General features: G+C 45.8%; 1 protein-coding gene across 1 annotated transcript in view; it reads right to left on the minus strand.

Annotated features, from left to right (window-relative positions):
* Positions 1–1,874: 1,874 nt before the first annotated feature.
* Positions 1,875–14,874, minus strand: part of DYSF (dysferlin) — a 270,372-nt gene continuing 257,372 nt past the window's right edge. Inside the window, exons 54-55 of the mRNA XM_029913433.1 lie at positions 14,715–14,862; positions 1,875–4,093 (exon numbers count right to left, since the gene is read on the minus strand). Coding sequence (XP_029769293.1) covers positions 4,055–4,093; positions 14,715–14,862 — 187 coding nt within the window. The 3' untranslated portion in view covers positions 1,875–4,054. The remainder of the gene's footprint in view (positions 4,094–14,714; positions 14,863–14,874) is intronic.

Here is a 14,874-nt window from a genome sequence, read left to right on the forward strand (position 1 = left end):
ACGTAACGTTGTCCTAGATCTGCTCTCCCGGCCTCCTCCCCCAGCCACGCCGCCGCTGCTGGCAACTGTGCGTTCAGAGGGGTTGTCCTAGACAATCGCCACTCCTGCCTCCAACCCCGTCTCGGTCTCCTCTCCCTCTCCACACGCTGTCTCTGTGCAGTTCACACGCGTCGGCAGCCTGGCACGTAGCCTCCCCGAAGTGAGCAACGAGGACGCGGAAGGGGCATCAAATATCAGCTGCATTTTGTGTGCGTGTCGGGGGCAGGGCGGGGGAAGGACCAATAACCCCACTCAGGCTGTGCACTTCGGACAATAAAACACACCGGGAACCAGAAGGTTTCATAGCGTTTCATTTGTAACCACAGTGAAATCTGCAATATCGCATCTAAGGCATAACAGGTGATACATACACATTCCGGCTCCCTCCCTTTCAACCCGCATTGAACAGCAGCGTGACCCAGGAGACGCTATGCATGACTCTTAAATTCTCATCTGTTTTGGTGATGGGACGGGATGCAGCAAAAATACGAAGTGCAATAGGTGGACAGACAAGTGCACGTGCTTCCGTGTGCTGCGACATGAAATTAACGTTCATTTGATCTTTCTCTTTCACGATTTAGGGCCCCGTTTTGCCCAGTTAAGTCTGTGGGAGCAGCAAACTCTTCTGAGAGGAAAATCTGGCCCTATGGTTTGAACTAGGGAAAGTGGAGAGTATTATATGGGGATAAATTTGTTAGTCTCTAAGGTGCCACAAGTACTCCTGTTCTTTATATGGGGATGAAATTAAAGCAATACCATCCAAGTATTTTTGTTCCATGTAATGGTATATTTAGATGCCCGGGACTCTGAAATCAGTACCCTTTATTAATGTTCTTTCGCCGCCACTGAACAGCCACCCTGGTTTGTTATGGTAGGGTTGCTCGTAAGTGCTGGGGAAAACACAGTGGTTTCTTAATGCAAGACGGCTTGTGAGAGTTGAGCTGTAAATGTGGGTTTGCTATGGTAGGGTTGCTTGTCAGCGCTGGGTGCACAGAGTGGTTGTTGGTTTAGGGTTGCTAATAAGCATCTGGCTGCACACATTGGTTTGTTATGGCAGGGTGGTTTATCCTTGCTGGGTTGCTGGCACTGAGGTTTTCTTTCTGAGAGGGTTGGAGGTTAGATAGCAGTGTGCTGCGATAAGGAATTTCATGGACTCTGCAAGCCGATGCAAGAAGAAAAGGGAGGTGGGATTTTCTGCCTGATTCCCAACTGCAGCTCTGATGGTGCCTCTTTGCAATCAGTGCAGAGTCAGAAGATCCGGCAGCCAGCGGAAGGTACAGAACATAATACGTTGCCACGGGCTGGGTATGGAGGAAGGAATAAATGAGACGCCCACATAGGCACAGGTGCATTTGCAAAACATACGGAGCCAACACAGATGTGAAAAGGACATGAAATACTGGTGCAAATAACACAGGGGTTTGTCAATACACTTCTCTTTCTTAGCCCAATCTTCTTAATGGGGAAAGGCTGGACTCTAGTTTAACCCAACTTTGACTAAAACGCAGCCATCTGATGACTACAAACAAACATGGATGCAGTTTCTGACCTGAAAGGCCTGTCAGTGGGGCTGGGGGCTGTTTGGGGACCGGAATGGCAACCATATAACTGCACCTGGAATTGGCCACTGTCGGAAGACGGGATTCTGGGCTAGATGGACCTTTAGTCTGACTCAGTATGGCCCTTCTTATGGTTAGGAAGAGACTCCCCCATCAGCAGGCTATTCCATCACTGACTTTGACAGATGTCAAGTATCAGGGGTAGCCGGGTTAGTCTGTATCCACAAAAACAACAAGGAGTCCAGTGATCTGTTAGTCTTTAAGGTGCCACTGGATTCCTTGTTGACTTTGACAGAGTTTCTTGCACCTTTTTCTAAGCAGTTGGGGCTGGCCACTGTTGGAGACGTGATATTGGGATAGATGGATCCTTGATCTGAGCCAGCCTGGTGATTTCTTTTCAGAGCTGTGTATGTTCTTCAGGGCAGGGGCTGCTGGCCCTTGTGATTGCAAAGGGACTGGCATGCTCTGGTGTTATCACAATAATTAATAACACTGTATAAGGGATTTAGGGCTTGTTTCTTCTCCTCTCGATCCAGCAAAGCACTTAATCATGTGCTTCTTCGGGGCTCCCATTTAAACACATGCTTAAGCACCGTGCTGGATGGGGACCACAGGGTCACCTTTCATTGCACACTTTGCATAACACATAGAGGGTTCAGGTACTGAGTGAAACCGACCAACTGGACCAAACTCTCATCCCAGTGGAGTCAATGGGAAAGCTTCTACTTATTTCAGTGGGGCTAGGATTGACCCCACAGACAATAGGAATAATGGAATAACCTTATCAGAAAGTAGAGTGACCAGATGTCCCGATTTTATAGGGACAGTCCTGATTTTTGGATCTTTTTCTTATATAGGCTCCTATTACCCCCCACCCCCTGTCCCGATTTTTCACACTTGCTGTCTGGTCACCCTATCAGAAAGAGACATTGGTCTTTGCCTTTCACGTCCTTATTTTGGAAAGTGCTCACTTACCAGGGTAATGGACACAGAACAACAACCTAAATAGACCAGGTCCATCTAGTCTAGGATACTGCCTCCAAGAGTGGGCCAAGGCTAGAAGGTTTAGAAAAAGATACAAAACCCTTTTAATCCACCTAGCTATACCAGGAGGAAAATTAGTTCCTGATCCCAGCTAGTGATCATATTTTGCCCTGAAGTCTGAGGATGGGCAACAAAAGGAAATGCAAATGCTGCTCTCATACAGAGAAATATGCAAGTCCAAATATTGCAATCCTTACTCGGGCACAACGGCCACTTATTTCAATGGGAATTTGGACTGATTAGGAACCATAGAATTTGGCCTCCAATCCTTTAAAAAAGAGAGAGAGAGAAAAGAAAAAAACGCATTAGGCTATTTCCCTCAATAATATCATGTGGCAGTGAGTTCCACAGGTTAGATAGTAAGTGCATTTTAAATTATTACCTTTTATCCCCAAATCCTGATTTAGAAGTTGAGGGGCATTAAACTGATTGTAAGGTTGTATATTTCATTAGTGTTGCCATCATTTAATTTAACATTGCATTTGGAGTGACGTGTTTCTTCGGGGGAGGGGAGGGAACGGGAAACTAACATTGCACTGTCTGGCTTCAGTGTGAATGCACTCTGTTTCTCTTTAATGTGTCTGCACACTGTGATGAGGAGGGTATCTGTTTAGGGGACGCGTATGAAAATGAAGAGCGCTATAGAAAGCAATCCTTGTAGCCCTCCTGCAAGCAGAACCCCCGCTGAAGGGCGAGGGAGGTTTGCTCCAGTAATTACAATCAAATCCTGCCTTGCATTTGGTTGCTCTAGATTCTAATTCTATTCCTCGTCACAGTCTGCGCCTGCAGTCCCTATGTAGGCAAAGATCACCCCCACTGACTTCAGCAGAGCAATAGGTGCATTATAACTCGCCCTAGGCTACACAGTGCTTTTCATCTTCGATATGCTTTATAGACCAGCTAACTCATCTACATTGCACAGAGGGCAAAACTAAGGCAGAGAGACGTATGCAAGGCCCCCGAGAAAGGTGTGACTGGAACGCAAGAGCACTTGGCTTGTAGGCCATGATGCGGACCACTAGCCCACATTTCCTTCGCTAAGGACTGCATGATCAGTCACCCACACTGTCTCCGCAAAGCCTCGCAGCCTAACCACGCCCTACCAAACAAGGCCCTTTCTCAGTGGTGCATTGATATTCAAGCTTTACAGAATGCAGCATATAAAACAAAGGTAAAATAAGAACTATTCCAAACTGGTATCGGTTACACGCTGCTTCTGAAACGGTATGGTGCATACTTCAGCGTTGCAAAGGTATAGCTGCTTTTTGGCAACAGTCTAGCATCCGAGAGCATGTGTTTCTTTTCCTTCTCTGTACTGCAACGCGGGCCGGCGAGGAGTGGTCACTGATGTCAAACGGTGCCGTGCAGTATCCCAGGATGTACTAGACTCTCTGGCACTCGCCAGTGCCGGTTCAGCTGAAAGGTTTGACCAGTTTCATAGCAGCGTAGTTCTAAGGAAGGGAAGGAAATGACGGGGGTGGGGGGGGAAGAATGGACATAAAGCAGATACAATATAATGGCACATATATGTTAAAATGTTCTTCCTTTACATTGCTGCACAGTCCCGGCTTCATGGCAGAAACCGATATAGAACTCACATCCTCAGTCTGCTAAAAGACAGGGCTATTACATGTGAGCTAAAAGGGACTCGCCTCTGGTTAGCAGCAGTACAGGGCCTATGATACACAGACAAGTGGTTCTGATTCCATCCAGTAGAGAGCAGAGGTGTCCGTACTCATTAGTCACTAAACCATCGTAGTAACTCTCCAATTCTGTTTTCTTCTTCCATCTTATTTTTAAGATATCCAAAGTCGCACCTCTTCCCAGACAAGTGTGCGCACGGTGCTGCTGCCTGTCTCCTCCCATCAGCCCCGTCCTCAAACAGCCCCACCACCAGCCTCCTTGCTGCAACTGAGTTTTTAAACCCTCCACTGACTTGCTCCAATCGCTCTTTCTCTTCCTATTCCCCCTGGCCCCTTAGCACCTGCTCCCTCTCTGTGCTCTTGTCCAGTCTCATTGCAATGGATGCAAGAACCTTCTTCTCTGCACATCTTGCCCTCTAGAACAGACTCCCTGTATTGCTCCGACCTCCGCTGAAAGCTTCCCCTTCTCACTTCCTTGTGTGTTCCTCTTAGCGCATTTCCCCTCTGTTATTGGCCTCGTGGTGCAATGTGGCATTCCCCGCAATGCACACCGCCATACGACATCGTCCCATCACTGTTTTCTGTGATTTCGACCACCTTCTGCGAACCCTTGCAATTTTGTATACTGCAAAGTGTCTTGGGATACAGATTGCACAGAAGGCACTCTACAAAATAAAGCCAGGTCATGTCACATTCTACTGTAGGCAGAATGCCCCCCTTTAAAAAGGAGATGGTAGTAACATGCCGGTTAAAGGCTGATAATCAAGACCTAATAGAAATATGTTAATAGGCATGTTTATATCATTTGGAAAGAGCTATATTTAAACTAGCTTTGATTCACACACACACACATGCCCCCCAGCCAAATTGGAAGTTTCTTCCAAATACACTGAATGTAATTGGTACAGGATGTTCTATCTTAGAATCATAGGACAGGAAGGGACCTCGAGAGGTCATCTACTCCAGTCCCCTGCACTCAAGGCAGGACTAAGTACTATCTAGATCATCCCTGACAGGTGTTTGTCTAACCTGCTCTTAAAAATCTCCAGTGATGGAGATTCCACAACCTCCCTAGGCAATTTTGTCCAGTGCTTAACCACCCTGACAGTTAGGATGTTTTTTCTAATGTCCAACCTAAACTGCCCTTGCTGCAATTTAAGCCCATTGCTTCTTGTCCTATCCTCAGAGGTTAAGGAGAACAATTTTTCTCCCTCCTAGAATCATAGAAGATTAGGGTTAGAAGAGACCTCAGGAGGTTATCTAGTGTAGTCCAATCCCCTACTCAAAGCAGGACCAACACCAACTAAATCACTCCTCCTTGTAACAACCTTTAATGTACTTGAAAACTGTTATCATGTCCACCTCAGTCTTCTCTTCTCCAGACTAAACAAACCCATTTTTTTCAATCTTCCCTCATAGGTCATGTTTTCTAGACCTTTCATCGTTTTTCTTGCTCTCCTGTGGACTTTCTCCGAATTGTCCATATCTTTCCTAAAATATGGCGCCCAGAACTGGACACAATACTCCAGGTGAGGCCTTATTGGCATGGTGTAGAGAAGAAGAATTATTTCTCGTGTCTTGCTTATAACACTCCTGCTCTGCAAGGAGTCACTCTGTTGTTTTTAAAAAACAAAAACTAAGAGCACGTTACCACCAAGCTCTTTTGAAAAGCACAAGTAAAGTTTGACCAAAGGCATCATGATAAATTACAACGCATAGCGGATTAGGAGGCTGTTGGCCAATTGAGCGTCGCTAATAATGCCATAAATCAGGAGAGCAAAACTGGGGCTGCTTACCAAAAGTCATTAGAAAAGCCTCCAGTGGACTAGAACTTTCTAATTAATTACACGCCATTTGTCTTTCCGAGTCTATCCCCCCAGAACAGTATTATTTTTATGATTTGACTGGTTCCATTCTGGAGGGGAGCAGGTTTCCTGTCCAGCTATGAATTTCTATTAACGAAGTGCTGAAAGCCAACTAGGATTATCAATCAGTGCAGAAAGCAAGCTGTAATTAGAATTAATGGCAATGGAAGCAAAGCTGAGCTTGCATAGCACAAACAGGGCTTGAAAGAGGAGTAAACAGCTGTGTGAAAAACAGAGCAGAATCCAGTTGGAAGAAGCGTTACATTTTTGTATTTTGGTGGCCGCTAAAATCTTTACAATAAGCACTTTGTCCGGTAGATAACTTTACCGGGGGATTCCCTACATTTCATAGATTCAGAAGGCCAGAAGGGACTGTTATGAGCCTCTAGTCTGACCTTCTGCCTAACAAAGACTAGAGAATTTCATCCAGGGACGCGCATAGTGGAAGGCAATATCCTTCCTTATTAAGTCAAGCTCAAATGGAAAGCCCATTTAGGTCAAAGGGGGTCTTTCCATTGACTTCAGTGCACACTGGATCAGGCCCCAAGTGAGTGGTATTGAGCCTGACAACTGGTGGTGGAACTAGAGCATATCTTTTAGAAAGACATTCAATCTCAATTTAGAGAGTTCAAGAGATGATGAATTTACCACAGCTCTTGGTAAGTTTTTCCAGTAGTTAATTACACTTGCTGTTAAAAATAGCATCTTAAATCCCTTTGGAATTTTTCTAACTTCAGCTTCCAGCCACTGGATTTTATTATGCGTTAGCCTGCGGATTAAAGATGCCCCCGATGGCAGACTAGGTAGAGGGTATATAGAAGGATAGGAAATTTCCAGGGAACATCACCATCAGAGTCCTTATGTGCAGAGGTAATGGTAAAGATTATAAGTGGCAACCACTGTATAAGTAAAGTTAGTTCAGGCTGTCAAGTAATCCGGCTATGTGGAATAGACTCCACTATATTCAGGAACCTCAGACTATCAGCTTTTCAATATTTTGTTTCCATTTTTGCAAAACCTGACAAATTTTAGAGACAACCCGCCAAACCTTGCAGTTTTCTGCTCAAAACCAGGATGTTTTTCGAGTGGAAATGGTTTCATCGTCAATTGAAAAATGTCAATTTCCAATCATCGGCTAAAGTTCAACATTTCTGTAGCAAAGCCCACAAAACTGGGATTTTGGTACATTTCCGTGGGAAAATGTGATATATGGCAAAAAAATAATGAAAAAAAAAGCAATGGATTCACAAAACAGCATGGAATGGAAGTGCAAATAGGGTTTTCTTTTTTAAAATATTGCCAAAAAATATTGTTTCTGCTGTTTGCAGAAAGCCTCGGTGGGAAGAAGGACATTCTTGTGAGTAAGTCTTGAGGTTAGGCCTGAGGAGATCTTTGTTCTATCCTCAGATCTATCACAGACTTGCTTTGTGACTTTGGAAAAGTCACTTAGCCCCTGAATCGGCTAAACATGTGCTTAAATCCACCCCTAAGTCCTTAGGTGCTCTGCTCATCTGGGGCCTTTTCAATTCTCTCCTCTGTACAATGGATAAAATACCTCTCCAAGCTCACAGTTCAGTTGTGGAGCTAAATTCATTGACATTTCTACAATGAGCTGAGGATGCACCCAATTAAATCAACTGTAAATCTCCCCTTGACTTAAATGGGGGTGCGGAATCAAACTGTAAGAGCCACAGATGGCAGAAACTATGCCAGGGCAAATTACTACTGTAGAAAGCCCATGGCTTAGACCTATGGATTGGCCATTTGCTCTTGGAATGTCTGATGACAATGGCTGCCAGAAGCTGGCTTTATTACATTGGGCATGGGAGCCAAGTCATGAGGCAGCTGGTTTGTTTCTGTTTCTTGACGGGTTCCTTTCTGCCTGAAATTCAAGGCTCTTCAAGCTGTCATGGGATAAGAGGGAAGGTCCTATCATGGATTGGTAAGTGGTTAAAAGATAGGAAACAAAGGGTAGGAATAAATGGTCAGTTTTCAGAATGGAGAGAGGTAAATAGTGGTGTCCCCCAGGGGTCTGGAGGGACATTCAACATATTCATAAATGATCTGTGCAGAGTCCTGCACTTAGGAACAAAGAATCCCATGCCCCGCTACAGGCTGGGGACCGACTGGCTAAGCAGCAGTTCTGCAGAAAAGGACCTGGGGATTACAGTGGACGAGAAGCTGGATATGAGTTAGCAGTGTGCCCTTGTTGCTTAGAAGGCCAACGGCATATTGGGCTGTATTAGTAGGAGCGTTGCCAGCAGATCAAGGGAAGTGATTATTCCCCTCTATTCGGCACTGGTGAGGCCACACCTGGAGTACTGCATCCAGTTTTGGTCCCCCCACTACAGAAGGGATGTGAACAAATTGGAGAGACTCCAGCGGAGGGCAACGAAAATGATTAGGGGGCTAGGGCACATGACTTACGAGGAGAGGCTGCGGGAACTGGGCTTGTTTAGTCTGAAGAAGAGAAGAGTGAGAGGGGATCTGATAGCAGCCTTCAACTACCTGAAGGGGGGTTCCAAAGAGGATGGAGCTCGGCTGTTCTCAGTGGTAGCAGATGACAGAACAAGAAGCAATGGTTTCAAGTTGCAGTGGTCTAGGTTGGATATTAGGAAACACTATTTCACTAGAAGGGTGGTGAAGTACTGGAATGGGTTACCTAGGGAGGTGGTGGAATCTTCATCCTTAGAGGTTTTTAAGGCCCTGGCTGGGATGATTTGACAAAGCCCTGGCTGGGATGATTTCGTTGGTGTTGGTCCTGCTTTGAGCAGGGGGTTGGACTAGATGACCTCCTGAGGTCTCTTCCAACCCTAATCTTCTATGATTCTATGATCTGGAAAAAGGGGTAAACAGTGAGGGTGCAAAATTTGCAGATGATACAAAACTACTCAAGATAGCTAAGTCCCAGGCAGACTGCAAAGAGCTACAAAAGGATCGCTGAAAACTGGGTGACTGGGCAACAAAATGGCAGATGAAATTCAATGTTGATAAATGCAAAGTAATGCACTTTGGAAAACATAATCCCAACTCTACATCTAAAATGATGGGGGTCTAAATTAGCTGTTACCACTCAAGAAAGAGATCTTGGAGTCATTGTGGATAGTTCTCTGAAAACATTCACTCAATGTGCAGCGGCAGTCAAAAAAGCAAACAGAATGTTGGAAATCATTAAGAGAGGGATGGATAATAAGACAGAAAATACTATGTCGCCTCCATATAAATCCATGGTACGCCCACATCTTGAATACTGCATGCGGATGTGGTCGCCCCATCTCAAAGATATATTGGAATTTGAAAAGATTCAGAAAAGGGCAACAAAAATGATTAGGGGTATGGAACAGCTTCCGTATGAGGAGAGATGAATAAGACTGGGACTTTTCAGCTTGGAAAAGAGGTGACTAAGGGGGAATATGATAGTGGTCTATAAAATCATGACTGGTGTGGAGAAAGTAAATATTCCTTCTCATAACACAAGAACTAGGGGTCACCCAATGAAATTAATAGGTAGCAAGTTTAAAACAAACAAAAGGAAGTATTTTTTCACACAACGCGCAGTCAGAAGACGGGATACTGGGTTAGATGGACCTTTGGTCTGACGCTGTATGGCCACTCTTATGTTCTTATATTCTTATGTTCTATTCACGGTAAGCCTTAGCTCCGGCACTGTCAAGTCCCACAGAGTCTCTGGTGGAGATGCACCCCAGGTAAGGAGATGGAAGCAGGTTCCACACACCTCAAGATCTGGGACCTTTGACAACACTGTTCTGAATAGTACAAAGGCAGGAGGGCTCTCTAGCTCTACACTCATAGGCCCATCGATGGAAAGACAATTCCTCCTTGGATAACATCCTGTGACACTAAATAACCTGGGCAAGTTTAGTGATGAGCACACGGTAGGAGGGCTGAGGGGGAAAAAAAGAACCAAGAAAGCTGTGGATCACCCTGACGAACTGCCGAGGAAATACACACGTTTCAGTGACCAGCACAAAGGACCTCCAGCAAAAGAAGCGTGCTTTATCTGAGAAATGAACATGCCCCCAGAAGACACTTCTACCCTCAGTGTGGATAATCGAGTCCACAAGCGTGCACCTCAGCTGCAAGAACACCGCTTGCTTGGGAAACTAAGTGCATGGGGCTTAGGGGTCCAGGAGGCAAAGTATCATGCAAGATGTTTGGAGTGTCTCTACAACAAAGTCAGGGAGAAGAAAAGTGAGCAAAGCAGCACAGAGATGATGTTGCACGGGATTGCCTTTGCTGAACTGACAGCATGCACTGAAGAGCCCAGACTGAATGAAGCGGTGACTCCGGTCTTTAAACTAGCAGACCTCCCATGGCACTACAGCGCTAGACTAGAACAGCTGTGGGTGGCTGGCTGGGAGCATTCACAGCACTGACCTAAAATCCTGTATCCTCTCACATATTCCAGGTGTCCAAGCACACAAAGGACATGATGTGCTCCTTGCCTTCAACAAGGATATCGGACACACCCTCTGAAAAGCATGTGAGGAAGACTCTGACAACAGCAAAAATTATTCGAAGGGACATGTTTCAAATGAAACACAGTTTACTGGATCGTTTGACCCATGATGCCAAACAAGATCTGCACCTGAGTCACTATTGGCACTGATGTCCATGACATTGGATGGTCCAAACATTAAAACTCAGAACAAATTTCCATTCATCCAACTACACGTATGTTGGCACACCTGTTGCTGTAGAACAGCACTATCCATCGCTGTGAAGTACCACAACACAACTTGAGAAAGATCTTTACCAATCGACATTGGTTTGACATTTCATGCACAGGCACGAAAAAATGAGTTAGCGGATAGCGTCTTTAAACGTGGATTGTCCATCGCCTAAGACAGAGCGTTGGCCATCTGTCCCAGCATGGCAAACAGTGCATGCCAACACTACGATGATGAGAAATGCTGTCTGTCTTCTAAAGATTTGTGGTGGTCTGTTCACTACTGTGGACGACATAGACCACAATCCCAGCTCCACCACAGCAACAAACTCCTTGCACAGAATGGGGATATCAGTTTTTCAGCATCCCAGTACTCAAGTGGAGGGAGTTGTCAGGGATTCCCAGCCTAGACCGTGAGACTGCAGTATCAGTGAAGAAGACTATATCATCACTTCCTGAGTCTTACACAATTGTCCCTCCCTGTGCAGAGAAACCCACAGGGAGAGGATCAGCCCAAGAGGGGGGGAAGAGTGGTTGGTTCAGCAGAGGAAAGAGAAGCTAGGATGCTCTAGGGAGAAGCCAGAAGCCTGCGAACCAAAGGGAGGTTGTGTTAAACCCAAGCTGTGGGGAAGCTGCACAAGGGGGCTTGGAGTTAGGAAGCAGGCCAGGGAAACAGCAGCATGCCAGAAGAAGCAGCCCTAACTGGAGCTGGAACCCATAGTAGAGGGTAGGCCTGAGTTCCCCTAACAGCCCTGAGGAAGGGGCGTACGAGCCCAACGGAGGGAATGTTTAGCCTAGGGTGTGGCTGAAGACTGACCCCAAAGGACGGGACAAGGAATAACCCATAAGGAGGTCAAAAGCTCTTTTGTGTTGGGATATTTAGTGAACATTCAAATTGGACCTTTTTGTTAACCCGGAAGGGGACTGAACTTTTGGGGACTTGGCTGGACGGCTGAGCCATGGAAGACCTGGTGAGAGGCAGACAGCCTGCAGGAGGCACCAGAGACAAGGGCCCCTTGCAGAATCGCACCCTGACACACGGGGGCACTGGGGGTTGTGAGGACACTACCTCACAGTGCCACCGTGTAGGAAAGATGTGGACAAACTGGAGAAAGTCCAGAGAAGAGCAACAGAAATGATTCAAGTTTTAGAAAACTTGATCTATGAGGAAAGGCTAAAAAAAATGGGCAAGTTTAGTCTTGAGAAAAGAAGACTGAGGGGGGACCTGATAGTCTTCAAATATGTCAAAGGAGTTATAAAGAAAACTGTGATCAATTGTTCTCCATGTCCATGACAAGAAGTGATGGGCTTAATCTGCCACAAGGGAGATTTAGATTAGATATTAGGGAAAACTTTCTACCTCTAAGCGAGGTTGTGGAATTCCCATCATTGGAGATTTTTAAGAACAGGTTGGACAAACAGCTATCAAGGATGGTCTAGGTTTATTTGATCCTGCCTCATCACCAGGGAACTGGACTAGATGACCTCCCAAGGTCCCTTCCAGTCCGACATTTCTATGATTCTATGAAAATCCTTAAGCTCTCTGCTGCTCTGGGGCCTTTAGCTCTCCATGTCTCCGTTTTCAGCTTGTATCTTCTTCTCCCACCCGTTGTGTGTATAGATCAGTGGCTCTTTTCCATAATGCGACTTCCCCAAGTTTCCCCTCCCATTTACCTGGAACACCCTCCCCCATCCTTCCATTACCAATATAGGAAGGAAAGACAGTCATAACCCACTGACACCTGCTCATGACTCCCAGCCTGAGAACATATGAATCAGGGACCGTCTCTTACTGTCTGTATATGCCACACCTAGCACACTGGGCCCCGCTGTTGGCTGCAGCCTCCATGGGCTACTGTAATCCAAATAATAATATAATGGGTTGTCCTTTAATGTACGCATTCTGAGTTGTACCAGTGACTCTTGCCAAAGATCTGTATCTAGAGTGACCAGACAGCCCAACATTATCAGGACCTTCCCAGCATTAGGGGCTTTGTCTTATATATGCAACTATGTCCCGCCTCTGGAAGAAAGTGTCCTGATTTTTCACACTTGCTATCTGATCACCCTACGGGTAGCCCCAATACACAAACCATCCCCACTGTTCTAGCTTTAGTGCCAAAGGTTGATATTTAAGAGAGCAGGAAAGGAACTAAATCTTTGAGTGGGATAGACAACCCGGTGACCCAAAAATCTGGGGGAAGCCATTTCAAATAAATGAAAACAGAAACATTCCATGAAACAGTCTAGCTTTCAAGAAAGATGACTAAGCCTGTCCAAAGTGAAATGAAATACAACAACAATTTGCTATGAACAGTCAGAGAAAAACACAAGCAATAATGAATGTAAATCAATATTTAGAGCTAAGGATTTTTGTTTCTCTCCACTTAGTTTTAGTACCATAATATCATAACAAATCCTAAACCACTGGAAACTTAAAGGAGACAGTAGGGCTAGAAGGGAGATCTTCCTGCTCAGAAAGAACAAGCCCTGCTACTTGAGCTAAGGAAAATCTTCATTAATTGCTTGCAGTATAGGGCATATGAAACACAACCGACTATTTCTGATTCTGTCTAGCAGGGGACGGTGCTTCGCACTTGTATGATTATGTCTTTTTAAATAATATTTAGCAAGTAACTGATCCTTTCTCAGACGAGGCAAGTATTATTGTCCTTTAGTAAAGATGGGGAACCGGAGGTAAAGAGACGTGTCTAGAGCTGAGAGCCAGGAACTCCAGAGCTGTAATCCCATCATATCTTTGTCCACCAGAACAATCTATTGTGCGTGATCTCAAATGGTTTGAAAGAGATTACAGTGCTTAGGAGACATTGAGCACTTTGCTTTATGGCTGCACACGAAGCAATCTGCAAATGCAGCCTCTCTCTTGGATAAAGTTATAAATTACCCCAAAAGAGTGTGTGGGGGGGGTGGGGTTTATAGATGTACACAGCACAGAATTTGTTAAGTGCTGGAAAGAAAGAGGTAGGTCATTTTTCTATCAGTCTGGGGAGGGGAGGAATGGGATCCAAAACACAGCATGAATTATTTCAGTGTTTTAAAAACAGGAGGATTTGAAACCCATCCCAAGGCCAAGCTGGAAGGCTGGAGGTTTGGTTATTTATTTATTTTGTTTTGCAAATGGAACTGAACGCAAGGCAGAAAAAGCCACTGTGCTGATTAATGAGGTGGGATCCTTTCCCCTCTGTTCCATACATTATGTCAGCAGAACACTCCTTCCAAGCCCTGATAATGAGAGATTGGGCTGCTTGGATCCCTGTAAACTACCCTGCATCTTTAACCAATTACACTTGAACATACTTTCACTACTGCTCAATGCGGGGAGGGGCGGGAGCTGCCTTTCTCTTCAAGGCAGCAGCAGCGCTTTCCATCCCTGGATGGCCTTCCACTTGAGGATCTCAGAGCACGTTGGAAATCAATGAAACCTCACCGCCTACCCCACAAGGCTGGGATTAGTATAATCGCCACCCCCATTCTACACATTGGGGAAACTGAGGCACAGGAAAGGCATATGACTTGACACACAGCAGAATCCAGACAGACAGACCCTGGAAATCCCCCACCATCCCTATCCCTGGGGCAGCCTCATTGGCACTAGCAATGGAGATACGGGTAGAGCAGGCCAGGTGCCTGCAGCGTAGCTACCAGGACATCGACCCCTGCTCTGAAATGACGAGGTGTGGCTAAAATAACAAGGGCATGCCCACGCTAGGGCTATGGAGGGAGTTGTGCCGACGGCAGGGCAGTGGTGGGAAATGGGTAAGTAAAATGCCAGCGTAGCCACGGCGTGGGGGCTGGTTCTAATAGCTGTCTGGGGGGCCTGGCAGCGTTTCTCCAGCCCCTGCCGACATCGTACCGGGAAGGCGTAGATGAAAATCCCGATGAAGAGCAGCAGGATGAAGACCACGACGGCGATGAGAAAGACCCACTTGAAGCGCCGCCACAGGATGTACTTCATGGTTTTGTAGGGGGAGGTGAACCACAGGAAGGAGGTTTCCGGGCGCCTGCAACCAGGA

Source organism: Terrapene carolina, unplaced genomic scaffold (assembly GCF_002925995.2).
Source record: "Terrapene carolina triunguis isolate 2854851 unplaced genomic scaffold, T_m_triunguis-2.0 Scaffold633, whole genome shotgun sequence".
Classification (NCBI taxonomy): Eukaryota; Metazoa; Chordata; order Testudines; family Emydidae; genus Terrapene; species Terrapene triunguis.